Below are 24,989 nucleotides of genomic sequence, written 5' to 3' on the forward strand. Positions count from 1 at the left end.
TTGCAATTAAAAATGCAGAATATACATATTTATACATCACCTATGTTTTTCTCTTGAAGGTAGCTCTTGGTGAATATTGCAGAGCATTTTTATTTTTTACTTATCTTTTTTTAACTTAACACTTGTTTTTCTTAAAACTGCATTGTTGGTTAAGGGCTTGTGAGTAAGCATTTCACTTTAAGGTCTATGCCTGTTGTATTCGGCACGTGGCAAATCAAATGTCAGATTTGACAGTTCAACCATCTGCTGTTTTCTGCTACCCCCCACTGAGGCCAGAAAAGATTGCACTGCTCATGAGAATTAGGAATTGTACACTTGCACTGATTTGGTAGCCTAGCCAACGATGGTGGATAAATGAAGATAGTTCACTCAGGCGGTTTACCATTGGAGAAAAATGTAAGTTCCGGTCTACTTAACTGGGTGTTACTCCCATAGACACCAACGCAATAGCAGCTGGGTCTGACCTACTTATGCCACATTCATGTCATGTCGGAAACTCGGATATGTCCGACTTGCTAACCTAGGAGGAGTCGGATCCCGAGTTTCCCACATGGGAGGTATCAGGATCAACCAATAGGAAGCTCTACGGAAATAACTTATGCTAATTTTAAGTCAGAGGTCTCGAGTTTCTGACATGACATGAACGCAGCATTTCATTGAACCAGAAATAAAATGAGTGGTCGCCATAGAGAATCATAGAGGCCTTTAGTGGCCAAAGTCCATTGTATCATGGCAAATTATACAATGCTTCCGCCATTTTAAAGTAGTCAAAGTATAAGTGGGTGGGGATTCATATGTGTTGTAGCCTCAGTGGCACAGCCGCTATAATGGCACAGATATAAAGACGAGTCCTCTATCTATGTATATGTGTGTCGCTCGCTTCCTCTTCCGTGTCTGGCTACATTTTTGTTTGCATTACTTTGGATTTTTTGACGCCTTTTCCCTATTCTCTCTAGACATCCGCGTTGCCTCATACAATTTTCAACTTTTGCCTAGGCTCTGGTTTTTGAGAGTACCTTTTGCTTGCAAAGAGGACTGTGAAACTTACTACAAGTTGAACATATAATATGCTTTAATAACATTTATGATTCTTGACATGTAAACTGGTACATTGTATAGGATGGCCGCGAGTTACAATTAATTCAATACTTTGATTCATTTGTTCAACATGATCATATTCACGACCCGCGCACAACAACATATTTTTTTGTACCAGCAGACCCAGTTTGGAGGCGTTGTACGAGTAAATGGCCAATTACGACAAGCGTTGTTATCACAGAGCAACATTCTGACGCCATGATTCCTGTTTTCTTTCAGTGGGTAACAGCTGACACAAAGTGAATTAGAAACAAAGGAAAACTTACTCGCCATCGCTGATTGGTATGCTCATACAGGTAGCTAAACCATCACATTCTCAGTCATAGATACGCATTTGTTTGAGTGTACGAAAACGTGTTTACTTTTGCGAGATGTATTAGCTAGTTAAAATAGCTAGCTAGATACCCCATTATCAGTCAGCTAACGTTAGCTAACCAACACGAATGCTAACATAGTTAGCTAACAATAAATAATAAAATGGGTAGCTAGCTACAACCCTAACGCTAGTTATCAAACTAAATAAGATAGCTAGCAAAACGTGATAATCCATGAGGGATAGGCACATTTCCTCGTTACTACGTTAACTATTGGTTTCTGTTTTGCTAACTAGACTTTGAAGTCAGTCTAGAAGACGAGGGAGGCTGAAGTATTTGATTGCTGATATCTGGCTAGTCTCATAGCTAGTTATGTGAATGTCCTCGAAAAACTAGCTAACTAGTTACCTCTGACTGAAGCTCATACGACTCCATGTAATTAAGACAAATTATATCAACTGTCCCTTAACTGTACCCAGTATGCAAATCAAACCGAATGGCAAAGATAGTTAAACACAAATGTAGCTAACTAGCTATCATAGTAACTAGTTATCATTAAATGTTGGTTTGGATGGCATGTGGTTATTAACGTTAGGCAGCAAATGCACATGCTAACTAGTTAACGTTAGCTTACCAGCTAGCTACCAACTAGTTCAGCTAGTTAGCTAATGATGTCGAGTGTTTACTCAATTGTTTAGCTAAACCAGTAACCACTGCCAAAAATGAACTAGTATGGTAGCTAGCTAGCTTGCTAACAACTTGCAAGATACAATCCGCTAGTTTGTGACTTGAATGTGTCGAAACAGAGCGGTTTTGAACGTGTTAGCCACACTGTCAACGTGAGGACAAGTTATTTTATCTATCATCAGAAATAATTAGCTAGGTATGTGTATTTATGGTTATTGGCAGCACAACCAACCCCCTCCCAAACTTGCCTGAAGGCAAAAGGTGATTTACAGGAAGATCCTGTTTTTGTCATTAAGATAGCTAGACAAGCTATTTTATTAAGTCTTTTTGCTTTTGTTGTGCTTTTGTTGTTGCTCCTAAACTCAACACGTGGAGCACTGTTTCCACTAGTTACCACAGCCATAAAGTCAAAATTGGCTATATTGGTGGGGGGGAGTATAATATATATAGGCTAGAGAGAAATTGCTGCTACAGAGAGAGGCATGTTATATCCATGCTTAAAAAAAAATATATACATAAACTTAAAGAATATTTCAGTGAGTCCGGGTTTTTCCATTCTTCAAATAACTTTAGGCTGAACATAGACTTGTAAAGTCTATGGGCTCCCGAGTGGCGCAGTGGTCTAAGGCACTGCATCTCAGTGCTTGAGGCGTCACTACAGACCCGATTCCATGCTCTATCACAACCGGCCGTGATTGGGAGTCCCATAGGGCGGCGTACAATTGCCCCAGCGTCGTCCGAATTTGTTCTTAACTTACTTGCCTAGTTAAATAAAGGTAAAATAAATAAAAGTACTGTATTGAAGTTGCAGTATCTTAGACTGTCATTTCCTTACTGGTTTGTAAATATTAGGTGAATCCTAGGAATTCATGTATTAGGCTATTTGCCTATCAGTCAAAATCTCCTGGATTGATCTTTGAGGGTATGGTTTCAAATGGATCATGCAATGTTTCTGGTTACAAATGTTGTTTCAAATGGATCGTGCAATGTGTTTTTTAGTATTACAGGGATGCCGAAGGAAAAATATGATCCGCCCGACCCAAGGCGGATGTACACGATAATGTCCACTGAGGAGGCAGCCAACGGGAAGAAGTCATACTGGGCTGAGCTCGAAATCAGTGGTGAGGACCGGTGGGGGTGGCATCACATGCTATAGTATCAAATACAGATGAAACTGTTTGGCTTAGCGCATGTCGAATAGCTCATTGTTGTGATGGAGTCAGAATGTATTAGATGTATTAGTCACTTTACCCCTACCTACATGTACAAATTACCTTGACTAACCTGTACCCCGCACATGACTCGGTACCAGTACCCCCTGTATATAGCCTCATTATTGTTATTTTATTGTGTTACTTTTTATTTTATTTCTAACTTTATTTTATTTAGTAAACATTTTCTTAACTCTATTTTCTTAATTGCATTGTTGGTTAAGGGATTGTCAGTAAGCATTTCACGATAAGGTCTACACCTGTTGTATTTGGTGCATGTGACAAATACGATTTGATTTGAAGACTTCCACATGTAAGCCTATGCACAAGACGTTAGTGGCACCTTAATTGGGGAGAATGGGCTTGTGGTAATGACTGGAGCGGAATCAGTGGAATGGAATTATGAGTTTCTCTGGCATCAAGTAATTCAGTATGCAAGAAGATAGTTAAACACTTAGTTGGTTCAAAGTATTTAATATTGCGGTACCGGGTTCACATAGCAAACGGCACGTGGGTGGCCTATTGCTATCTGAACTCACTGAACAAAGGAAATCTCTTAGCTTATATACCTGTTTGCAAGCTAATTCTATCCAACAGTTGCCAACCATTATTGAGTGTCGCTCCTCACTAGAATAGGATCACCCTATATGGTATTGTGTTGCACCCTAGTCAGGATATTCCATCACGTACTCCTCCTAAGATTAGCACCAGTGGCCCCCCAGCTATCTTGGCCCGCATACCTTCTGGCACCCACCAGTGACAGAAATAAATAAATGGAATATCCTCATCCCCCAAATCCTTATGCTGCTCACAATATCAAACATGAACTAATCCTGTATAAAATACGTAATATCAATACCCCATTTTCATTATTTTTCTGTTGTAAGTAAAATTCCACAGATATAACATTACGTAAACCAAACAAATGAAACATACAAATGAATCCCTAACCTCATGACATCATCCCAGAAAATACATTGATTCATGACAATTTCTAAGTTACATCTCTAGCTGCAATCACTAATCCCATCCTGTATTTCGCTAATATTCCCATAGCTTTAGTTAAATTCCCAAAACATTCCTATTCTGATGGCAAGTATGTTTATCATGCATCTCCCCCTATAATCGCATACATTCCCCCTTTATCTACTGTAATAGCATCCAATACTATGCGATTATCAATTGCGTATTGTCCAATGAGTGACATTTCAGACCCAATTGCTTGAAAACCCATGACTGTTAATAGGTACCATGTTCAACTCTGTTCATCTTGACTCTGTTCCCATAATATGCCTGAGGAGAGATACAAAGGATAACACATTGGTTATGTCACTGATAAATCAGCACAGCCTTGGATTAGGCAGGAGCGAGGAATGCAACCCAAGGTCAGATCACATGAAAATAGCATAAACATTCCTATGTCACACACACCACACCCCATGATGGGAACCAATTCAGTTCTTGCCTAGCAACAGAGATATGTACCACTGTAAAAATCCACATCAATCCCCCCTCTTTGGGAATAAATAGTCTCATAGCAATACCTCCAAATACTTCAAATGGATATAGTGACTAATATGTGAATACAGTAACCTAATACTCAGCATGTTCATGATATCAGGCAATCCTTGCATTAACTTATGTTTCATACAGTAAGATTCAAAAATGTATACTCGAATGAAATCATAAGTGTATCCTAACACATTAAAATAATGTATTGCTGTTTTAACCATAATATCTAAGACAGTTATCTCGCGATTGTACAAGCAATACCAGGAATGCGAAAAATCGTTAACATCTTTTAGTTACTAATATTTATTAATGATTTACTTAAATCACTGTCATCTTATAAATCATAACCAAAACCAAATTACTTATCTCAACCAAATTTAGAATGACAATTGTTCGTGATTCACATTGGTCTTATCACTCAAAATTAAAACCCTCAACTTTATCACACATTACAACTGTCAGAATGTAGACTTATATTAACATACAGTATAAATATCCATAATTCTATTATGACCTTCCTCATCCTGAGAATAACTACAGATCATTATCTCAATGCATTCTTAGTACTATTAATTTAGCAGTGTATATACCTACTACCTCAATCTCATACACAAATTACCAAATTTAGGTAAATCCAAATGTATTATCGACACAAAAACCAACCCCTTCCTTCCACGGCACTCAATCTTCTGGCGTCTCTTCATTATGTTCTTCAGACAGCTTCATAGTTCAAAATGGATTGCCCATGACAATGTCCCAACTTCAATGTCTCATCTGAGTCACCACCATCTGTAAACCCCATTCTGTCTTGTCCGTTTGCCAACCAGTATACCAACAACGAGAATGAGAAATGTTGTATTTGAACAGATCTCTCGCCATTCTCACTCACAGGTGGACTCCTGTCCCACTCCAAATAAAAAAGGCATGAGAGAAAAGCAGTTGGTAGCTTGGATTGGCTGTTGTACACCGGTCGCAGGTAGAAGTGGTGCTGTACAGGAACGTCTTCAACGCCTCTGATGCTCATCTTCAGCTGTTTCTTTTTTACGGTTCACACCATTCTAGGCCGAATTATCCCTGCTATCCATCAAGACACCATCTGTATTTACCTCAAGAGAAGACAGAACATAACAGTTTAGTTGAGTTCATTTCTAATCCAAGAAATCCATATAAGCATTGACTATATGACAAATGATGTTTTTTACCAATTATTCTTAATACCAATTTCTAATATACTCCCCTTATCACCCTATCAGCTACACCACAGATTCACAGGATCGGGACGTTAGACCTCCATTTCTATTAGGGAAACCCTCCACAGACAGAGAAATGAATGGTGTGAAAGTCAGGTGATTCTTGAACTTCTGGAAGACCTTGAAGTTCTTGGATGTTGTTGGAGGTCTGTCCCTCTGCCGAGGGAATCAGCCATATCATGTAGCTCATCAGTAGCATTCCCATTGCCATCGTATTCTAGCCAGCTCCATCATCCTCAGCTCCCTCATCTCTAGGTCGTCGGTTTCCTCGTAGTACTCTGTTGCAGTGGTTTAGATGATACCAGGTCAATCTCCCCTCTATCCATACATCTGTTGGTGTAGCCTGGGTGACAATGTATGGTCCCTTTAGCTCTGAACCTTCTTCCGTCACTAGGGTCTCGGATCAGGCAGTCCCTCTCAATCCACCAACATCGTTCTGTGGAGTGTGTCCTTCTGGCATGGTACCAATAGGGAAGTTGAGAGTCACTGCTGCAAAGACACACAGACACAAAAGGAAACAATGCTCCGCAGTGGCGGTGCCATCTTCCTCCTCTGGGTTTGGAACACTCCTACAGTGGGACACGTGGATGCAGGTATCTCTCTCTGCTACTTTCCCCTCCATCGAGGTAGCCAGTAACACCTAGTACTGACCTCTCCACCTAGGGTTTGTCCATCTCTCACTTCTGTAATCCTTTACCGCCAGTCTCCAGGGCGCAGACAAGGCTCATATTCTCCTGCTAGGTTGGGCAGAGAATCCTTCACCCGTGGGAAGAAAGTCTTAAGAACATTGTTAGGTGAGACACCGTATGCTACTGTACCATGTCTTCTCATCAGTTAGGAGAAGCCTTGAGATTAGGATGTGCTCATTCTTGCAGCTTGTTATAGTCCACTAGTTTCAGAGACAGGCCTCCTCTACCACAGTACACTTGCACATAAAACATTTAATAATAATAATAATTAAGGTATTCTATAAATATAATCTAACCCATAACACATTAATTACTACTGCTCATGTTCTTAAAACAATTTGCCTATTTACCAAAAAGCCCCATGCGACCAGTACTTCCCCCCTTTGGACACATGACTCACATCGTGATTCATGCGTTCAAAAAACAAAACAACAACATTGCCTGTTAAACCAAAATAATACATGAAATTAAAATGACAACCTTTGAGAATACCTTAACTTAATTGTGTTACATAAGGTAATTCAAGGAATATTAAAATTGACTAGCAACAGGTTTCCCTCATTCAGGAATAACTCTCACTCTGTCCATGTCATGGTCCAAATTATATATATATATATATATATATATATATATATATATATATGACTATTGCCAAATTATAAACTTCCTCATAATTATCAGTATTATAAATTACCCTCAACTCGGTATAATACATTACCTTAAATTCCTCATGTCTCTCAGTTTTCCAGTGTGGGTGATCAAATCACACTATAAGGTCAGGACAGAGGTCAGATGTCATTCAAACCCTTCAAATAAGTGTTTCATTCTATAGTAGACTAATCATTAACAACAGTCAAAACATTTCATAAATGTTGTATCCCAAGTGTACAGTTAAGTCCTCATTACATTTCTTCTCAAAAGAAATCATGTGTTTACCCAAAACTCACCCGGAAAACAAACACTTCAGAAAATTCCATGTCTACCCCTTTAAGACTTATCATCTCTAACCTATTAAAACCCCCTAAAATAAAAACCCCTATATAACCATCATACTAGGTGAGTTGTGTGGCTATTTGAAAAATCATATAGTAAAACAACAAACAAAAATGGCCAGGCCTTATTTAATTTGGTAGCTCCCTCTTATGACCTAATCTGGAAATCTTCATACTTATGTAACATCTCTTCCCAAGACCACATACACGGGAACATCTGTAAAAGATAATGAAAGCCCTTTCTCCTGGAAAAAAAAATAGTTTACAAATTGTTAACATTTACTCGTAATCATCAACAAGCATGGCAACGATAATTCCACTGTCTTCCCTTAACTCATTAATCGTTTGTTTCAGTTGAATTCCTCGTGACTACTCCAGAAGAAGATTACATAAAATCTCTCAAGATGAAAACCACTCAAGGTTCTCTAAGTTTACAATTAGTATTTTTAACTGATTACCCTTTAGACCACATTCTCTGTAATTCCCACAATGATTATTCAACCCCAAAATCAGCTCTATTTGATCCCATATCAAATTATCATGATATCGTTACTGGATCACTGTCCAACGACATTAATATATGTTTACCCTTAGGTTGTTCCTGTCACCCCTCTAAATGTAATATTTTAGTAATTCGCAAATATAATCAATTACTACGCATAAAGAATGTGATATTTGATTCCAAGCGTCTATTAAAAAGTTGTTTGAGATGTGATCTCCTACGTCTTCCTTAACATACCTACTGTAGGGTACTTCCACCAATCCTATAAGAAATAATCCTACTCAAAACACATCAGATAATACCACGTTTCATTAAGTTGACTACACCTTCTAATATAAACCTATAACCCCTTTCCGGTAATGTAATCATTGCAACCTGTTGCATTGATGTATTAAAATATAAACCTATTGTTTTATAAATCCAGAACCTACAAATATTTGTACTTCCCCATCAGCGTAATAGTAAAAACTACCTCCCATCCGCTGTTCAACGTACCAGAAACAGATTACCGTTTTTTAGAATTAATTAACTCACTGGTGTTACGCAAACTATAGAATTGAATATAATAATTAGAAATTGTCAAAGAACGTTTCCTGTTCAACTATTCAGATCTCTGCTTCACATTACCCCCTGTGTCCTTTACAGCCCGATATAGCCCAGCGAGCACAACTCTTTCACCCGCGGACTAAATCCTGGCATTAGTAAATTCTATCCACAAACCACTACTACCTAATAACATATTTGCATTCACATTACTAGAAAGCATTATTTTAATACCAGTCTACTCAAACAATCCAATTGGACATTTCTCATTTCCCAATTAACCTACTTTCCTTTTAACCCAGAAAACCCTCTACAATCTCTTATCCTCTACCTCTGTCTTTCCATCCAACGTTACTTTAGCAGGTGACAAATTATTGTTAAATTGTATTCAAAACAAACAAAACATCTATTCACTGGGAGGCCACTTTAATTTCTATGTGATCCTAGGCCGCCATGGGTTGGTAGGACAATCACTTACGTATAATCTAATCAATGCAACCAGTGATCCGGGTCAACAGCATCAATGTGGTTCTCTGTTGCTCAGCTGGTAGAGCACGGCGCTTGTAACGCCAAGGTAGTGGGTTCGATCCCCGGGACCACCCATACACAAAAATGTATGCACGCATGACTGTAAGTCGCTTTGGATAAAAGCGTCTGCTAAATGCCTTATTATTTATTATTATTATTATTATTATTATTATAATGTAACAGTTTTGCTTCCATCCCTACATGGGCTTGAACCAGGGACCCTCTGCACACATCGATAACACTCACCCTCGAAGCACCGTTACCCATCGCTCCACAAAAGCCGCGTCCCTTGCAGAGCAAGGTAAACGACTACTTCAAGGTCTCAGAGCGAGTGACGTCACCAATGGAAACGCTACTAGTTGGCACTGCTAAGTAGCTAGCCATTTCACACCAGTAACATTCACCTCTTTTATCTCTATGAAATGATCCATCAACGGCACCAACTCAGAAAACCTTTATTTCCCACCCCTGACGTACGTCTACGTTTGGGTGAGCAAGTTAATATATAAATATTATTCTAATTGTTACTTTATCGACTCCCTATGAATTGATTACACACACATAAAATGCATCATATTTTCATATCTTCACATAATCCATATAGAACGTTAGAAACTCCTAGCTACTCACATCAAACACTCCCTTCGTGTTTTTTAACGATTCTCAATCGACACAAATCAGCTTCTTCAAACATTACTCCCAGCGGAACCAAAAAAACAACAACTTTATTTTCCCGGACACTGACCTTCGTGTCATGGGATCCTCAACGGTTCTCTAACCTTCCGGAAACCCCTCAGTCTCACAGAAATATAGACTTTTCCACTACTCTCTAAAATAACCTCACGCTCTCCATACCACTCCTTGATATTCTATGACCTAATTCTGTTATATATCGAAACTTCTTATCCAAATTATCATACACATTTCTATAGCTTATTATGCACCCTTCAGATTAAAATTACTTTCTGCTCTTTGTTCATAAGATAGCCTATGTTGTTCAATTCAATTACTTAACTTTTTATAGCTGACTTTCTCCTTATTAATTATTTTTCCAGGCCATCGTGCGCTCATTAAATCGCCTCTTTCATATAATCTAAATCCCATTTCACGTTGCTTACAGCGATATTGTCGATGATATATTTTCGCGCCATCTTTAACATCCCTTTTAAAAATACCTTCTTGAGGATACTCATTATCTGTCCATGCTGATAAATCACTGATATATGGTTCCACATAGAAAAACCCTAATGTACTTAACATCCATTCATACATTGTCTGATTTTCACTACTTTTAAAAGAGACTTGTTTTAAATGCAGATTTGTCTGTAATAATTGAGTCATTTTCTTTCGCTCTCTTCGATGTAAATGAAGCTCTGATTTATTCTTAATGGTGACTGTCTTCACAGATACCGGTCTACTAAGTTGGCTATCCATTGCTTCTATTAGTTCATGCATAGTCATCAAATACTTGAATCAAATCCCCAACTTGATCTTTATAAACATTTTGTTTGCCTATTTTGCCATTGGTGCCATGATTCAACATGCTTAATTGTATCTGCTCTGATTCTTTATGCAGTATGAGTTATTGTTCTCTCTCTCCTGACCGTTTTGAGTAATTTCACAAAGGACTAATTCTCTCATAGGGCTTTTACAAAGAACTCAAACATTTAACAAATCTTGTTGAGGACTCTAACCTTTACAAAACGAACACTTTATGATAATTCTTACACACCAAAGGACTCAAACCTCACTTTATCACACTTTATGATGATTCAATACCAAAGGACTCAAACCTCACTTTATCACACTTTATGATGATTCAATACCAAAGGACTCAAACCTCACTTTATCACACTTTATGATGATTCAACACCAAAGGACTCAAACCTCACTTTATCACACTTTATGATGATTCAATACCAAAGGACTCAAACCTCACTTTATCACACTTTATGATGATTCAATACCAAAGGACTCAAACCTCACTTTATCACACTTTATGATGATTCATTACCAAAGGACTCAAACCTCACTTTATCACACTTTATGATGATTCAATACCAAAGGACTCAAACCTCACTTTATCACACTTTATGATGATTCAATACCAAAGGACTCAAACCTCACTACTGTCTTTATAATGTCATACACATTAAAAGACCCTACGCCCAATCTTGTTAAACCCACTCTCCTTCTCCTGTTTTTTTACTCATTATTCTGAACAAACCCTGTTTAGAATCATAGCACCATGTCATTGTCTAATTTGATATTTCTCCTTACATCTGTTTACATACTTGAATACCACTCATCTATTCCCATAATAAAAAAATATTGAATTTTAAACGTTCGTTACAGCTCAGCTTTACCACAGATAAGCAGGATTTGACATAATCAATAAAATGAAAGTCTGCTTACCTGTTAGTTCGGCTGTAAACTGCATCCTGTTCGTTTAGACGGCAATCTGTTATGAGTTTTTCTGGTATCAAGTAATTCAGTATGCAAGAAGATACTTAAACACTTACATGGAGAGTTGATTCAAAGTATTTAATATTGCGGTACCGAGTTCAGATAGCAATGGGCCACCCACGTGCCATTTGCTATGTGAACCCGGTACCACAATATTAAATCCTTTGAATCAACTCTCCATGTAAGTGTTTAAGTATCTTCTTGCATACTGAATTACTTGATGCCAGAGAAACTCATAACAGGTATCAAACACATGGTTTCCAGGTGTTTGATGCCATTCTGTTTGCTCCGTTCATTATATTATAGCTGTCTTCTTCATTTCTATTTAAATTGAGTTACTGTATTTCTGTCCTCCTGTTTTCACTGACTCTCTTGTCCCCTGATTCGCCTGGGCAGGTAAAGTGAGGAGTCTGAGCACCACATTATGGACGTTGACTCACCTCACTGCTCTTCATATCGGCGATAACTCCCTCTCTCGTATCCCGCCCGACATTGCCAAACTTCAAAACCTGGTGTACCTGGACCTCTCATCCAACAAGATCAGGAGCCTGCCCGCCGAGCTTGGCGACGTAGTGTCTCTCAGGTCTGTCAGTCTACAATGGAAACAATTCAACATGCTCTAAATGATGCTAGTTTGGAGAACCGAAATCGACATTACTGTTAGTGTGTTTTCCACATGAGAAATTATATGCACTAAAAGCTGTTGATTGAGCCTGTTAAAGAGAGGAGTTTGCTGTTCCTCTTTTACGAAATAGCATAGGAATTAACCAGGTTTCTGTTTCATTTAACCCCTTTCTACAGTCCTCATGCTTCAACCTCTGTTGTTTTGAGCTGTTTTCACTATAATTGGAAATGTTAAGTGTGTTTGTTCATTCAGTCAACAATGCCATTTCAGAGTCTTTAGGGGATTTAGGTTGAGAGCACATTCTATAAAGTAGATGGATGGAGAGACATTTCAGGCTCCCATGTGGGGTATTGCATATCCGTATTCCTCATTATGATTGAAATTGGCAATAGCTAGTTCCTCTTTTCAAGGATATTAATATTTTTGTTTGTATCGCTCCTGTGTATTCCCTCTTCTGCACCTGTCCCTCAATGAAACTTTGCTCAGTAACTGGCTGAGCAGACATGGAAATGACTTGAACAGATACTAAATGATTGATTGACACATGATCGTTATGTGTTACTTCACAGAGGGATTTCTACAGCTCTGGTGACTCGAGAAAAGCCTTCACTTCTTTTGAATACTTTCTGAATCTTATTCTGTCTCTAGCATCCTAAAACGTCTCTGTCTTACCTCTTCTACAGGGAACTTCTTTTAAACAACAACCAGTTGCGGCTTCTACCTTTTGAGCTTGGAAAACTGTTTCAGTTACAAACACTGGGGTTAAAAGGTAAGCTTTGTTTCATAATCATTTACGTTTTGGTTGTTCGTGGTATCTAAGTTCATGGGGATTTGAAAGCTTGCATGGATATTCTCTAAGGATTCCCTCATGTATTTTAATAATAATCTGTGTATGCCTATTTGGTTGCTCATCCAAGTGATTTCTAGAGTAGAGGTCACAGAATGAGAGATGTGGCATTGTTTTCATTCTGTATCCTTGAACCTGTGTAATATCATCTGTGTAGCGTCTTCATTGCTTTCCACTGTTTTCTCCTCAGGAAACCCACTTGCACAAGAAATATTGAACCTCTACCAGGAGCATGATGGCACGAGGAAACTGCTCAACTACCTTCTGGACAATCTGTCAGGGACCAAAGGAGGTGAGTCCAAATACAGGAAAAGGATCTTGTTGTTCATGTGTTGTGTTTGAATTGTGAGTGTGGTAGTTAGCATGTATTAGATAAGTTATGCTTTTCTTTGACCTTGGGTGAATGGAATGACTTGGCTCTGTCAGTTGATCTTGATGATCCTATTCAAGTGGTCACCCTCATGAGGGTCCTTGATGAGCAGCGTAAGGATGACTCATGTTCCCCCTCTCTGTCCCAGTCAGCTCAGAGCAGCCCCCACCCAGATCATGGATTGTTCAGGCCGAGCCGGACCGGGCAAGAACAGCAGGTAGCTAACTCATCCACCCTTACAAATCACTTGCAACACCTATTGAAAGCCACATATCAACACAAAGATCATTGTGTGTGTGTTTGATCATATTCAGAGCCCTAATGAGACTGTAGGATAATCTCATGTCTGCGTCCCTCTGTCCTGTGCTAGCCCTGTTCTCAGTGATGTGCTACAACGTGCTGTGCGATAAGTACGCCACGCGCCAGCTCTACGGCTACTGTCCCTCCTGGGCCCTCAACTGGGAGTACAGGAAGAAGTCCATCATGCAGGAGATCCTGAACTGCAGCGCTGACATCATCAGCCTACAGGTGGGCAGACAGACACACTGATGGGATTTAATACTGGCCGTTGCAATGAATTATGACACATGCGCGGTACAATCGATCTAGCATTTAGGGGCGTAGATCATTGTCTTTTTCGTCAGATTGCGCGACAACCGGGTCGCATTAGAATGACACCATCTATCGGAAGAGAATGGGGGTTCGAGTTCCATAGGTTACATGTCCTATACTTTGAATAATGCACCTTCAAAATGTACACTAACTGGAATTGTACTGTTTTTTTCCTTAACAGGAAGTGGAAACAGTTCAGTACTACAGCTATTTCCTGCCAGAGCTGAAGGAGCAAGGTTACGAGGGCTTCTTTAGCCCTAAGTCCCGTGCCAGGACCATGTCAGAGTGCGACCGCAAGCATGTGGATGGCTGCGCCATATTTTACAGAACCGAAAAGTGAGTTGACACCGCACTGCCAACTGTCAGTCCTGATTTAGGTCATGAGTTCTAGTATGTACAGTACCAGTCATTCCAGGGTTTTTCTTAATTTTTACTATTTTCTACATTGTAGAATAATAATGAAGACATCAAAACTATGAAATAACACATATGGAATCATATAGTAACCAAAAAAGTGTTAAACAAATCTAAATATATTTGAGATTCTTCGAAGTAGCCACCCTTTGCCTTGATGACAGCTTTGCACACTCTTGGCATTCTTTCAACCAGCTTCATGAGGTAGTCTCCTGGAATGCATTTCAATTAACAGGTGTGCCTTGTTAAAAGTTAATTTGTGGTTTTTCTTTCCTCCTTAATACGTTTGAGACAATCAGTTGTGTTGTGACAAGGTAGGGGTGGTATACAGGAGATGGCCCTATTTGGTAAAAGACAAAGTCCATATTATGGCAAGAACAGCTCAAATAAGCAAAGAGAAACGACAGTCCATCATTACTTTAAGACATGAAGGTCAGTCAATACGGAACATTTCCAGAACTTTTTGAGAACATTTTTTCAAGTGCAGTTGCAAAAACCATCAAGTGCTATGATGAAACTGGCTCTCATGAGGACCGCCACAGGAAAGAAAGACCCAGAGTTACCTCTGCTGCAGAGGATAAGTTCATTAGAGTTAACTGCACCTCAGATTGTGAAGAATTTATTTGGACTGCGGAGTTCAAGTAACAGACACATCTCAACATCAACTGTTCAGAGGAGATTGCGTGAATCAGGCCTTCATTGTCGAATTGCTGCAAAGTAACCACTAATAAAGGACACCAATAAGAAGAAGAGACTAGCTTGGGCCAAGAAACACGAGCAATGGACATTAGACTTGTGGAAATCTGTCCTTTGGTCTGATGAGTCCAAATTTGAGATTTTTGGTTCCAACCGCCGTGTCTTTGTGAGACGCAGAGTAGGTGAACGGATGATCTCCACATGTGTGGTTCCCACCGTGAAGCATGGAGGTGTGATGGTGTGGGGGTGCTTTGGTGTTGACACTGTCTGTGATTTTATTTAGAATTCAAGGCACACTTAACCAGCATGGCTACCACAGCATTCTGCAGCGATACACCATCCCATCTGGTTTGGGCTTAGTGGGACTATCATTTGTTTTTCAACAGGACAATGACCCAACACACCTCAAGGCTGTGTTAGAGCTATTTGACCAAGAAGGAGAGTGATGGAGTGCTGCATTAGATGGTTTGGGATGAGTTGGACCGCAGAGTGAAGGAAAAGCAGCCAACAAGTGCTCAGCATATGTGGGAACTCCTTCAAGACTGATGGAAAAGCCTTCCTCGTGAAGCTGGTTGAGAGAATGCCAAGAGTGTGCAAAGCTGTCATCAAGGCAAAGGGTGGCTATTTGAAGAATCTCAAATATAAAATATATTTTCATTTGTTTTAACACTTTTGGTAACTACATGATTCCATATGTGTTATTTCATAGTTTTGATGTCTTCACTATTATTCTACAATGTAGAAAATAGAGAAACCCTTGAATGAGTAGGTGTGTCCAGACTTTTGACAAGTACTGTATTACATTTACATTACATTTACGTCATTTAGCAGACGCTCTTATCCAGAGAGACTTACAAATTGGTGCATTCACCTTATGATAGCCAGTTGGACAACCACTTTACAATATTATTTTTTAAAAATATTTTTCTATGTTTCTAATTTAATTTTTAGAGTATTTTTAAATTTCATTTGTCATATAAAGTGGGGAGAACAAGTATTTGATACACTGCTGATTTTGCAGGTTGTCCTACTTACAAAGCATGTAGAGGTCTGTAATTTTTATCATAGGTACACTTCAACTGTGAGAGATGGAATCTAAAACAAAAATCCAGAAAATCACATTGTATGATTTTTAAGTAATTAATTTGCATTTTATTGCATGACATAAGTATTTGATACATCAGAAAAGCAGAACTTAATATTTGGTACAGAAACCTTTGCTTGCAATTACAGAGATCATACGTTTCCTGTAGGTCTTGACCAGGTTTGCACACACTGCAGCAGGGATTTTGGCCCACTCCTCTATACCTTCTCCAGATCCTTCAGGTTTCGGGGCTGTCGCTGGGCAATACGGACTTTCAGCTCCCTCCAAAGATGTTCTACTGGGTTCAGGTCTGGAGACTGGCTAGGCCACTCCAGGACCTTGAGATGCTTCTTACGGAGCCACTCCTTAGTTGCCCTGGCTGTGTGTTTCGGGTCGTTGTCATGCTGGAAGACCCAGCCACGACCCATCTTCAATGCTCTTACTGAGGGAAGGAGGTTGTTGGCCAAGATCTTGCGATACATGGCCCCATCCATCCTCCCCTCAATACGGTGCAGTCGTCCTGTCCCCTTTGCAGAAAAGCATCCCCAAAGAATGATGTTTCCACCTCCATGCTTCACGGTTGGGATGGTGTTCTTGGGGTTGTACTCATCCTTCTTCCTCCAAACACGGCGAGTGGAGTTTAGACCAAAAGCTCTATTTTTGTCTCATCAGACCACATGACCTTCTCCCATTCCTCCTCTGGATCATCCAGATGGTCATTGGCAAACTTCAGACGGGCCTGGACATGCGCTGGCTTGAGCAGGGGGACCTTGCGTGCGCTGCAGGATTTTAATCCATGACGGCGTAGTGTGTTACTAATGGTTTTCTTTGAGACTGTGGTCCCAGCTCACTTCAGGTCATTGACCAGGTGCTGCCGTGTAGTTCTGGGCTGATCCCTCACCTTCCTCATGATCATTGATGCCCCACGAGGTGAGATCTTGCATGGAGCCCCAGACCGAGGGTGATTGACCGTCATCTTGAACTTCTTCCATTTTCTAATAATTGCGCCAACAGTTGTTGCCTTCTCACCAAGCTGCTTGCCTATTGTCCTGTAGCCCATCCCAGCCTTGTGCAGGTCTACAATTTTATCCCTGATGTCTTACACAGCTCTCTGGTCTTGGCCATTGTGGAGAGGTTGGAGTCTGTTTGATTGAGTGTGTGGACAGGTGTCTTTTATACAGGTAACGAGTTCAAACAGGTGCAGTTAATACAGGTAATGAGTGGAGAACAGGAGGGCTTCTTAAAGAAAAAACTAACAGGTCTGTGAGAGCTGGAATTCTTACTGGTTGGTAGGTGATCAAATACTTATGTCATGCAATAAAATGCAAATTAATTACTTAAAAATCATACAATGTGATTTTCTGGATTTTTGTTTTAGATTCCGTCTCTCACAGTTGAAGTGTACCTATGATAAAAATTACAAAATTATGCTTTGTAAGTAGGAAAACCTGCAAAATTGGCAGTGTATCAAATACTTGTTCTCCCCACTGTATATATAATGTTTTTGTGTTTGATTTTATATTTTTATATATATATTTTTTTGTGTATTTTATTTGTGGGGTTGGGTTGGGGGGGGGGGGGTAGAAGGATTACTTTTATACTATCCCAGGTATTCCTTAAAGAGGTAGGGTTTCAAGTGTCTCCGGAAGGTGGTCAGTGACTCCGCTGTCCTGTCGTCGTGAGGGAGCTTGTTCCACCATTGGGGTGCCAGAGCAGCGAACAGTTTTGACTGGGCTGAGCGGGAACTGTGCTTCCGCAGAGGTAGGGGGGCTAGCAGGCCAGAATTGGATGAACGTAGTGTCCTCGTTTGGGTGTAGGGACTGATCAGAGCCTGAAGGTAAGGAGGTGCCGTTCCCCTCACAGCTCCGTAGGCAAGCACCATGGTCTTGTAGCAGATGCGAGCTTCAACTGGAAGCCAGTGGAGTGTACGGAGGAGCGGGATGCCATGAGAGAACTTGGGAAGGTTGAACACCAGACGGGCTGCAGCGTTTTGGATGAGTTGTAGGGGTTTAATGGCACAGGCAGGGAGCCCAGCCAACAGCAAGTTGCAGTAATCCAGACGGAAGATGACAAGTGCCTGGATTAGGACCTGTGCCGCTTCCTGTGTATGTTAACGGTTAATCGGTTAGCCACCGAAAATACATTTGACCAGGCATGCTTATCGGTCTATAGTTTAATTTGCATAATTTAGTGGAATTAAATTGGCACGTGTGTATTTTTGTTAGTCATCATGTATCTTATTTATCACACACGCACAGCATACATAACCTAGTTTGAGGAGATCTATATAATGTAATCTATAATAATAATATAATATCTATAATATCCTATCACTCTAACTCCTGAGTGGCGCAGTGGTCTAAGGCACTGCATCGCAGTGCTAACTGTGCCACTAGAGATCCTGGTTCGAATCCAGGCTCTGTCGCAGCCGGCCGCGACCGGGAGACTCATGGGCGGCGCACAATTGGCCCAGCGTTGTCCAGGGTAGGGGAGGGAATGGCCGGCAGGGATGTAGCTCAGTTGATAGAGCATGGCGTTTGCAACGCCAGGGTTGTGGGTTCGATTCCCACGGGGGGCCAGTATTAAAAATAATAATAATATGTATTCACTAACTGTAAGTCGCTCTGGATAAGAGCGTCTGCTAAATGACTCAAATGTAAATGTATCACCTGTCAGACAGCGCCAGAGTAGCTCCTCACTGGAGTGAAACCAGAATTGTATTTATTTATTTTTTATTTTTATTTTTTTAAGCCCAGTAATTGCTCAACAAATAACAATTCTAAATGCTATCACGTGCTAAAAATTGATGGCAGAGATTTTAAAAGGAGCTATTTTTATTTGTCAATCTCAACTTGTAATTAAATTGCGCCTCCCATTTTCCATTGAGTGCATAGGCTATTGTCAACGTGTCACCCAGCACTTTGCAATGTGAGCTTGAGGCAGTAATTGTCTGAAAGCTAAACGTTTTACTTTACTTCAAATAATGAGGCATGTCTTACCTTGCTTCAAAGTAGCCTTGCGAAAATCCGTCCATAGAAACATGGAGGCAATTATTTTATAAAGACGTCTTGATGCCATTAACCAGCATTTCTCTCCTGTTCTATTGGTTTTCATATCAACTTTCTTTCGTATTAGCAACCCATCCTAGTTGTCATAGATTCCCCCTCTTTCTAAATTTCTAGTGGAGAGTTTAATCTCTGTCACATTAGGTGCGCTGTTTAGAATGTGTTTTCCAGCTCATTGCATTTTGGCAAATGTTTGAAAATGACTTATTAGCTGCTTCATTACAGGAGTTGCATGTTCAATAACAGGCTATAGCCTTTTGAATGTAAGACCATAGGCTTGCTATTGTTGCATGGTTCCATTAAGCTCTTCATTAAAAATGTCCGGTCCTTGTACGCATGCATAGTATAAGCGAGGAAGCGGCGACGCGAGAGGTTTCACTCTAGCCAAAATCTGTGGAAAACAAGCCCAATGCGTTTCTGTCGCCTGCCTGCCTTCCAGCCTTGGGACGACTACCATTATTAGGGCGCAGAAATAAGCATCTCTTCAGTATATACAGATCTCTGAAAGTGTTTTCTGTTGGTCATGTCATTTTACTGTTTGGAAAAAATGTTACCTTTTTAACTGGTTGAGGGTCAGGTAGTCGGCAGCAAAATTTACCAAAATGTGCATCCCTAGTGTATGTGTGTACTGTATGTATAACATTTACCCTGTGTGTGTGTGTGTATAGTGTGTTTCAGAGGTGTAATGATTCCAAGTTCAGCCATTGCAGAAAAGTCTTTTTTAAGCTGTCCCAGAGGCAGCACATTGCACTCACCTGTCTGTTCTGCCTCCCCTCTCCTCCTCTCACGTGCTTCTCCTCTCCTCCTCTCACCTGCTACTCCTCTCCTCCTCTCACCTGCTCCTCCTCTCCTCCTCTCACCTGCTACTCCTCTCCTCCCCTCACCTGCTACTCCTCCCCTCCCCTCACCTGCTACTCCTCCCCTCACCTGCTTCTCCTCTCCTCCTCTCACCTGCTTCTCCTCCCCTTCCCTCACCTGCTACTCCTCCCCTCCCCTGCTACTCCTCCCCTCCCCTCACCTGCTACTCCTCCCCTCACCTGCTTCTCCTCTCCTCCTCTCACCTGCTTCTCCTCTCCTCACCTGCTACTCCTCTCCTCCTCTCACCTGCTACTCCTCTCCTCCTCTCACCTGCTACTCCTCTCCTCCTCTCACCTGCTACTCCTCTCCTCCTCTCACCTGCTACTCCTCTCCTCCTCTCACCTGCTACTCCTCTCCTCCTCTCACCTGCTACTCCTCTCCTCCTCTCACCTGCTACTCCTCTCCTCCTCTCACCTGCTCCTCCTCTCCTCCTCTCACCTGCTACTCCTCTCTGCTGTATAGATTCAGCCTGGTACAGAAACACACAGTGGAATTCAACCAGCTGGCTATGGCCAACTCTGAGGGCTCTGAGGCCATGCTCAACAGAGTCATGACTAAGGACAACATTGGTGTGGCTGCGCTTCTAGAGGTGCGCAAGGAGATGATGGAGCAGTCTGGTGAGTCTCGCCACACATGAAAGAAACTTGAATTCCGTAGGGCTTAAATGTGACCTATGTAAAAATGCTGCTGTTATCCTGTGTGTTTGTCCAGCGGGGAAGTCTCTGCTCGGCATGGAGAAACAGCTCCTCCTGGTGGCCAACGCCCACATGCACTGGGACCCGGCGTACTCAGACGTCAAGGTGGTCCAGACGGTCATGTTCCTGTCTGAGGTGAAGAACATCGTGGACAAGGCCACACGCAGCCTCAAGCTCTCCTCCGTCTCCGGGGAGACCAACGCCGTCCCACTCGTCCTGTGTGCTGACCTCAACTCACTACCTGACTCTGGTGAGTGGACGACTGGACTGGGTCAGTTGAATAGTGAGTGTGCTCTACTGTAGTGACATTTGTAATGCCTGGTGATCTGTGTGTGTGTGCGGCTTGCAGGTGTGGTGGAGTTCCTGAGCTCGGGCGGAGTGGACAGCACCCACAAGGACTTCAAGGAGCTGCGCTACATCGAAAGCCTCACCAACTTCAACTGCAACGGCAAGAACGGCGCGTCCAACGGCAGGATCACCCACGGCTTCAAGCTGAAGAGTGCCTATGAAAACGCCCTGATGCCTTACACCAACTACACCTTCGACTTCAAGGTGAGACTGCCACAGTCATGTCTTCTCTCTTCTGTGAAGCGCGCTCTTTTTGCGTTGGTGTGTTTGTGAAATGTTCTGAAAGCCTGGGATATTATGAAGGCTTGGGTCACACTGATAAATACTCTTCTCCAGCCCGGGGATGTGAATGTATCGCCATCTAACGTGCTTTTCCTCTCTGTGCAGGGTATCATTGACTACATCTTCTACTCTCAGCCTACGCTCAATGTGTTGGGGGTTCTGGGTCCCCTGGATCCTCACTGGCTCCATGAGAACAATATCAGCGGATGTCCCCACCCCCACATCCCCTCCGATCACTTCTCCCTGTTTGCACAACTGGAGCTGCTCCTTTCCTACCCGTCATCAGTCAACGGACTCCACCTGCCAGGGCGCAGGTAGATCTCTGAGCCACAAGAGGGAGCTGTTGCTCCAATCTCGTTAAATTCTTCCTGCAAAGTCTATGAACTTTCTGGATAAATCTATGTACAATCGGAGGGGGGGGGGTTATGGCCAACATTTCCCCCATGGATTTTAACTGAAGCAAAAGCTCACGGCAATCTCAACGATAAGTCTTTACCTCCTTTTCTGGGCACAATTTGATGTTGTATAATTTTGACACCATATCCCACTTTGCGGTCTTGTCACCTGCAGATAAATAGTTGAATTGTATTGTCTGGCGAATGGTAAATACGGAGGGAGTCGTGGTGTCACCACAGTCCAGCCTGAGCAGGCAGCTAAATCTCAAGACGCCACCAATCAACTAGATAAATGGCCGATATACCTGTTTTAACCAGTCAGTCTCAGCTGCTACATCTCCAAATCCATTCCCTTGCATTGCTGTATCTTGCCATAAAGGTGTGTGTAGTAGGTTTGGAGGTGCTGGAGAGAGCAGGCCAAACATTCCGCTTTTTCCACTCGCCGGTGCGGAGACCCCCTCTTCAGGTGCTAAAAGCCCGTCCTCTAACTCAGCGGCTCCATTTTATACTGAGTGGCGCAATCGCTCTGTGCAGTTAAGGCACAACGGCATTTCCAAACCTCTTTTGAAAGTCTACTGTAAAATGTCTATTACAGTGGAACAGTGATGTAACAGTGATGATACGTGTACATGTTCCGGCTTGTAGCGGATCTAGATTAACAGCTCACTCCTGGTCTGTTTTTATAGCCTAACATGAACAGAGCAAAATGACGGGACCACCTTTTGAATATTTCAATGAAATTTATCCTTCTAGTCACACGTGCCATCATTTTGAATCTAGCGTCAGATATTAAAATATTACGACAACCACCTGTCATTCACTCTGAGTGACCGTTAGTGATCCTTAGCGATGGGGCTTAGGGATTTGGAAAAAGGAAAATGGTCCCTTGTGGTCAGTCTGACTTGGCAGCTTCCCAACATGTTGTCGTAGGCCAGAGAGCCCATATCTGACCTCATAGCTGTGTAGCCATATGGAATTGGGCAGGGGCCAAGTTGTTAAGTCACATTATGGTTTAAAGCTGGGTGGACAGTCCCCTAAAATATGCTCCAACAGACATCTGTGGCACTGTCTTAGAGGCCAGTAGCAAACCTCCCTTTTTAAAGACATCCAGGGTTATTCCTTTCCATTACTAATAGAGATTTGTTTGATACAGAAACTTGGACTCAACTTGATTGTATATGAACTGCAGAAGTCATAATACGCTGCGTTATTTTGTACCTGTAAGTATGGTCAGTTTTTGCTAAAAGGATTGTATTGTAAATTTAAGGCAACATTTGTATCTATTTTAAATGTTTAAGGAAATGTAAAAGGCCAGCTTGTACAATAGTTTTTTTCAGGTTTCCGCTGTTGAAATTTGCACTCTACCAGGTTACAGTTCCCTGATGAACCAACTTTTTAATTTTTTCAAAATATAAAAATGGAATGCATTTCACAGAGGCAGGTTTCTGGCATTGTTGCCACATCTCTTTTGGCATTTGAGATAAAACCTGAAACATTTTGCCTCACTGATTCTGTTCTCAAAAAGGCGCTGTCAGTGAACACCTGAACAGTCTCCTATTTTTCTCTGAAGTGTTTTAAACATTGTTAGACGTTTTTTATTAGATATCAGAATTTGTTATTTCCTTGTCTTAGTTATCGATATTTAGAGTAATCTGGATTTTTTTTAGCAGACTACACTATAAACCACTCTTGTCTCTAACGTATTTAGTTCTGTTTTTATCATGTCCTCTTTATTTTTATTTATTTTATTTTGTCTTTCCGAGGAACCCGATCATGATGAAGCCTCAGTCTTGGGTAAAAATAGTTGTATCTGACTCCTCAACTCAGGCGATTCTCTTTTTAAGTGTTGTTTCATGTTTTTTTTTATGTCTATTGCTAGACCATTCTACTTCAAGACCATGTGTAATGTCCACGTACATACTGTACAGACAATATCAAGGTAAAAAAGGGGGCAGAATGTGTTATTCCTAAATATTGCTCGATGAGTCCGTTGTGACCCAGAACTATGGTGCGGTCCAGTCCATTGTGACCCAGAACTGGCGTGATCCAGCTCTTTTCCAAACCACAGTGGATACAGTTGAAGTCGGAAGTTTACATACACCTTAGCCAAATACATTTAAAGTCAGTTTTTCACAATTCTTTCATTTTTTTCAGAAATTCCCTGTCTTAGGTCAGTTAGGATCACCACTTTATTTTAAGAATGTGAAATGTCAGAATAATAGTAGAGAATTATTTATTTCAGCTTTTATTTCTTTCATCACATTCCCAGTGGGTCAGAAGTTTACATACACTCAATTAGTATTAAATTGGGTGAATTTTGGCCCATTCCTCCTGACAGAGCTGGTGTAACTGAGTCAGGTTTCCTTGCTCGCACACACTTTTTCAGTTCTGCCCACACATTTTCTATAGGATTGAGGTCAGGGCTTTGTGATGGCCACTCCAATACCTTGACTTTGTTGTCCTTAAGCCATTTTGCCACAACTTTGGAAGTATGCTTGGGGTCATTGTCCATTTGGAAGATCCATTTGCGACCAAGCTTTAACTTCCTGACTGATGACTTGAGATGTTGCTTCAATATATACACCAAATTTTCCTTCCTCATGATGCCATCTATTTTGTGAAGAGCACCAGTCCCTCCTGCAGCAAAGCACCCCCACAGCATGATGCTGCCACCCCCGTGCTTCACGGTTGGGATGGTGTTCTTCGGCTTGCAATCAACCCCCTTTTTCCTCCAAACATAACGATGGTCATTATGGCCAAACAGTTCTAGTTTTGTTTCATCAGACCAGAGGACATTTCTCCAAAAAGTACGATCTTTGTCCCCATGTGCAGTTGTATACCGTAGTCTGTCTTTTTTACGTAGTCTGGCTTTTGGAGCAATGGCTTCTTCCTTGCTGAGCGGCCTT

General features: G+C 41.3%; 1 protein-coding gene across 1 annotated transcript; it reads left to right on the forward strand.

Annotated features, from left to right (window-relative positions):
• Positions 1 to 847: 847 nt before the first annotated feature.
• Positions 848 to 24,227, forward strand: LOC121541969 (CCR4-NOT transcription complex subunit 6). Its single transcript, XM_041851380.2, has 12 exons — positions 848 to 1,394; positions 3,099 to 3,220; positions 12,189 to 12,375; positions 13,101 to 13,186; positions 13,455 to 13,556; positions 13,783 to 13,851; positions 14,005 to 14,162; positions 14,428 to 14,582; positions 20,826 to 20,980; positions 21,075 to 21,308; positions 21,408 to 21,610; positions 21,794 to 24,227. The coding sequence occupies exons 2-12, from the start codon at positions 3,109 to 3,111 to the stop codon at positions 22,004 to 22,006; spliced, it is 1,674 nt and encodes a 557-aa protein (XP_041707314.1). The 5' UTR covers positions 848 to 1,394; positions 3,099 to 3,108; the 3' UTR covers positions 22,007 to 24,227.
• The last annotated feature ends 762 nt before the right edge of the window (positions 24,228 to 24,989 follow it).

This window comes from Coregonus clupeaformis, unplaced genomic scaffold (assembly GCF_020615455.1).
Source record: "Coregonus clupeaformis isolate EN_2021a unplaced genomic scaffold, ASM2061545v1 scaf0627, whole genome shotgun sequence".
Classification (NCBI taxonomy): domain Eukaryota; kingdom Metazoa; phylum Chordata; class Actinopteri; order Salmoniformes; family Salmonidae; genus Coregonus; species Coregonus clupeaformis.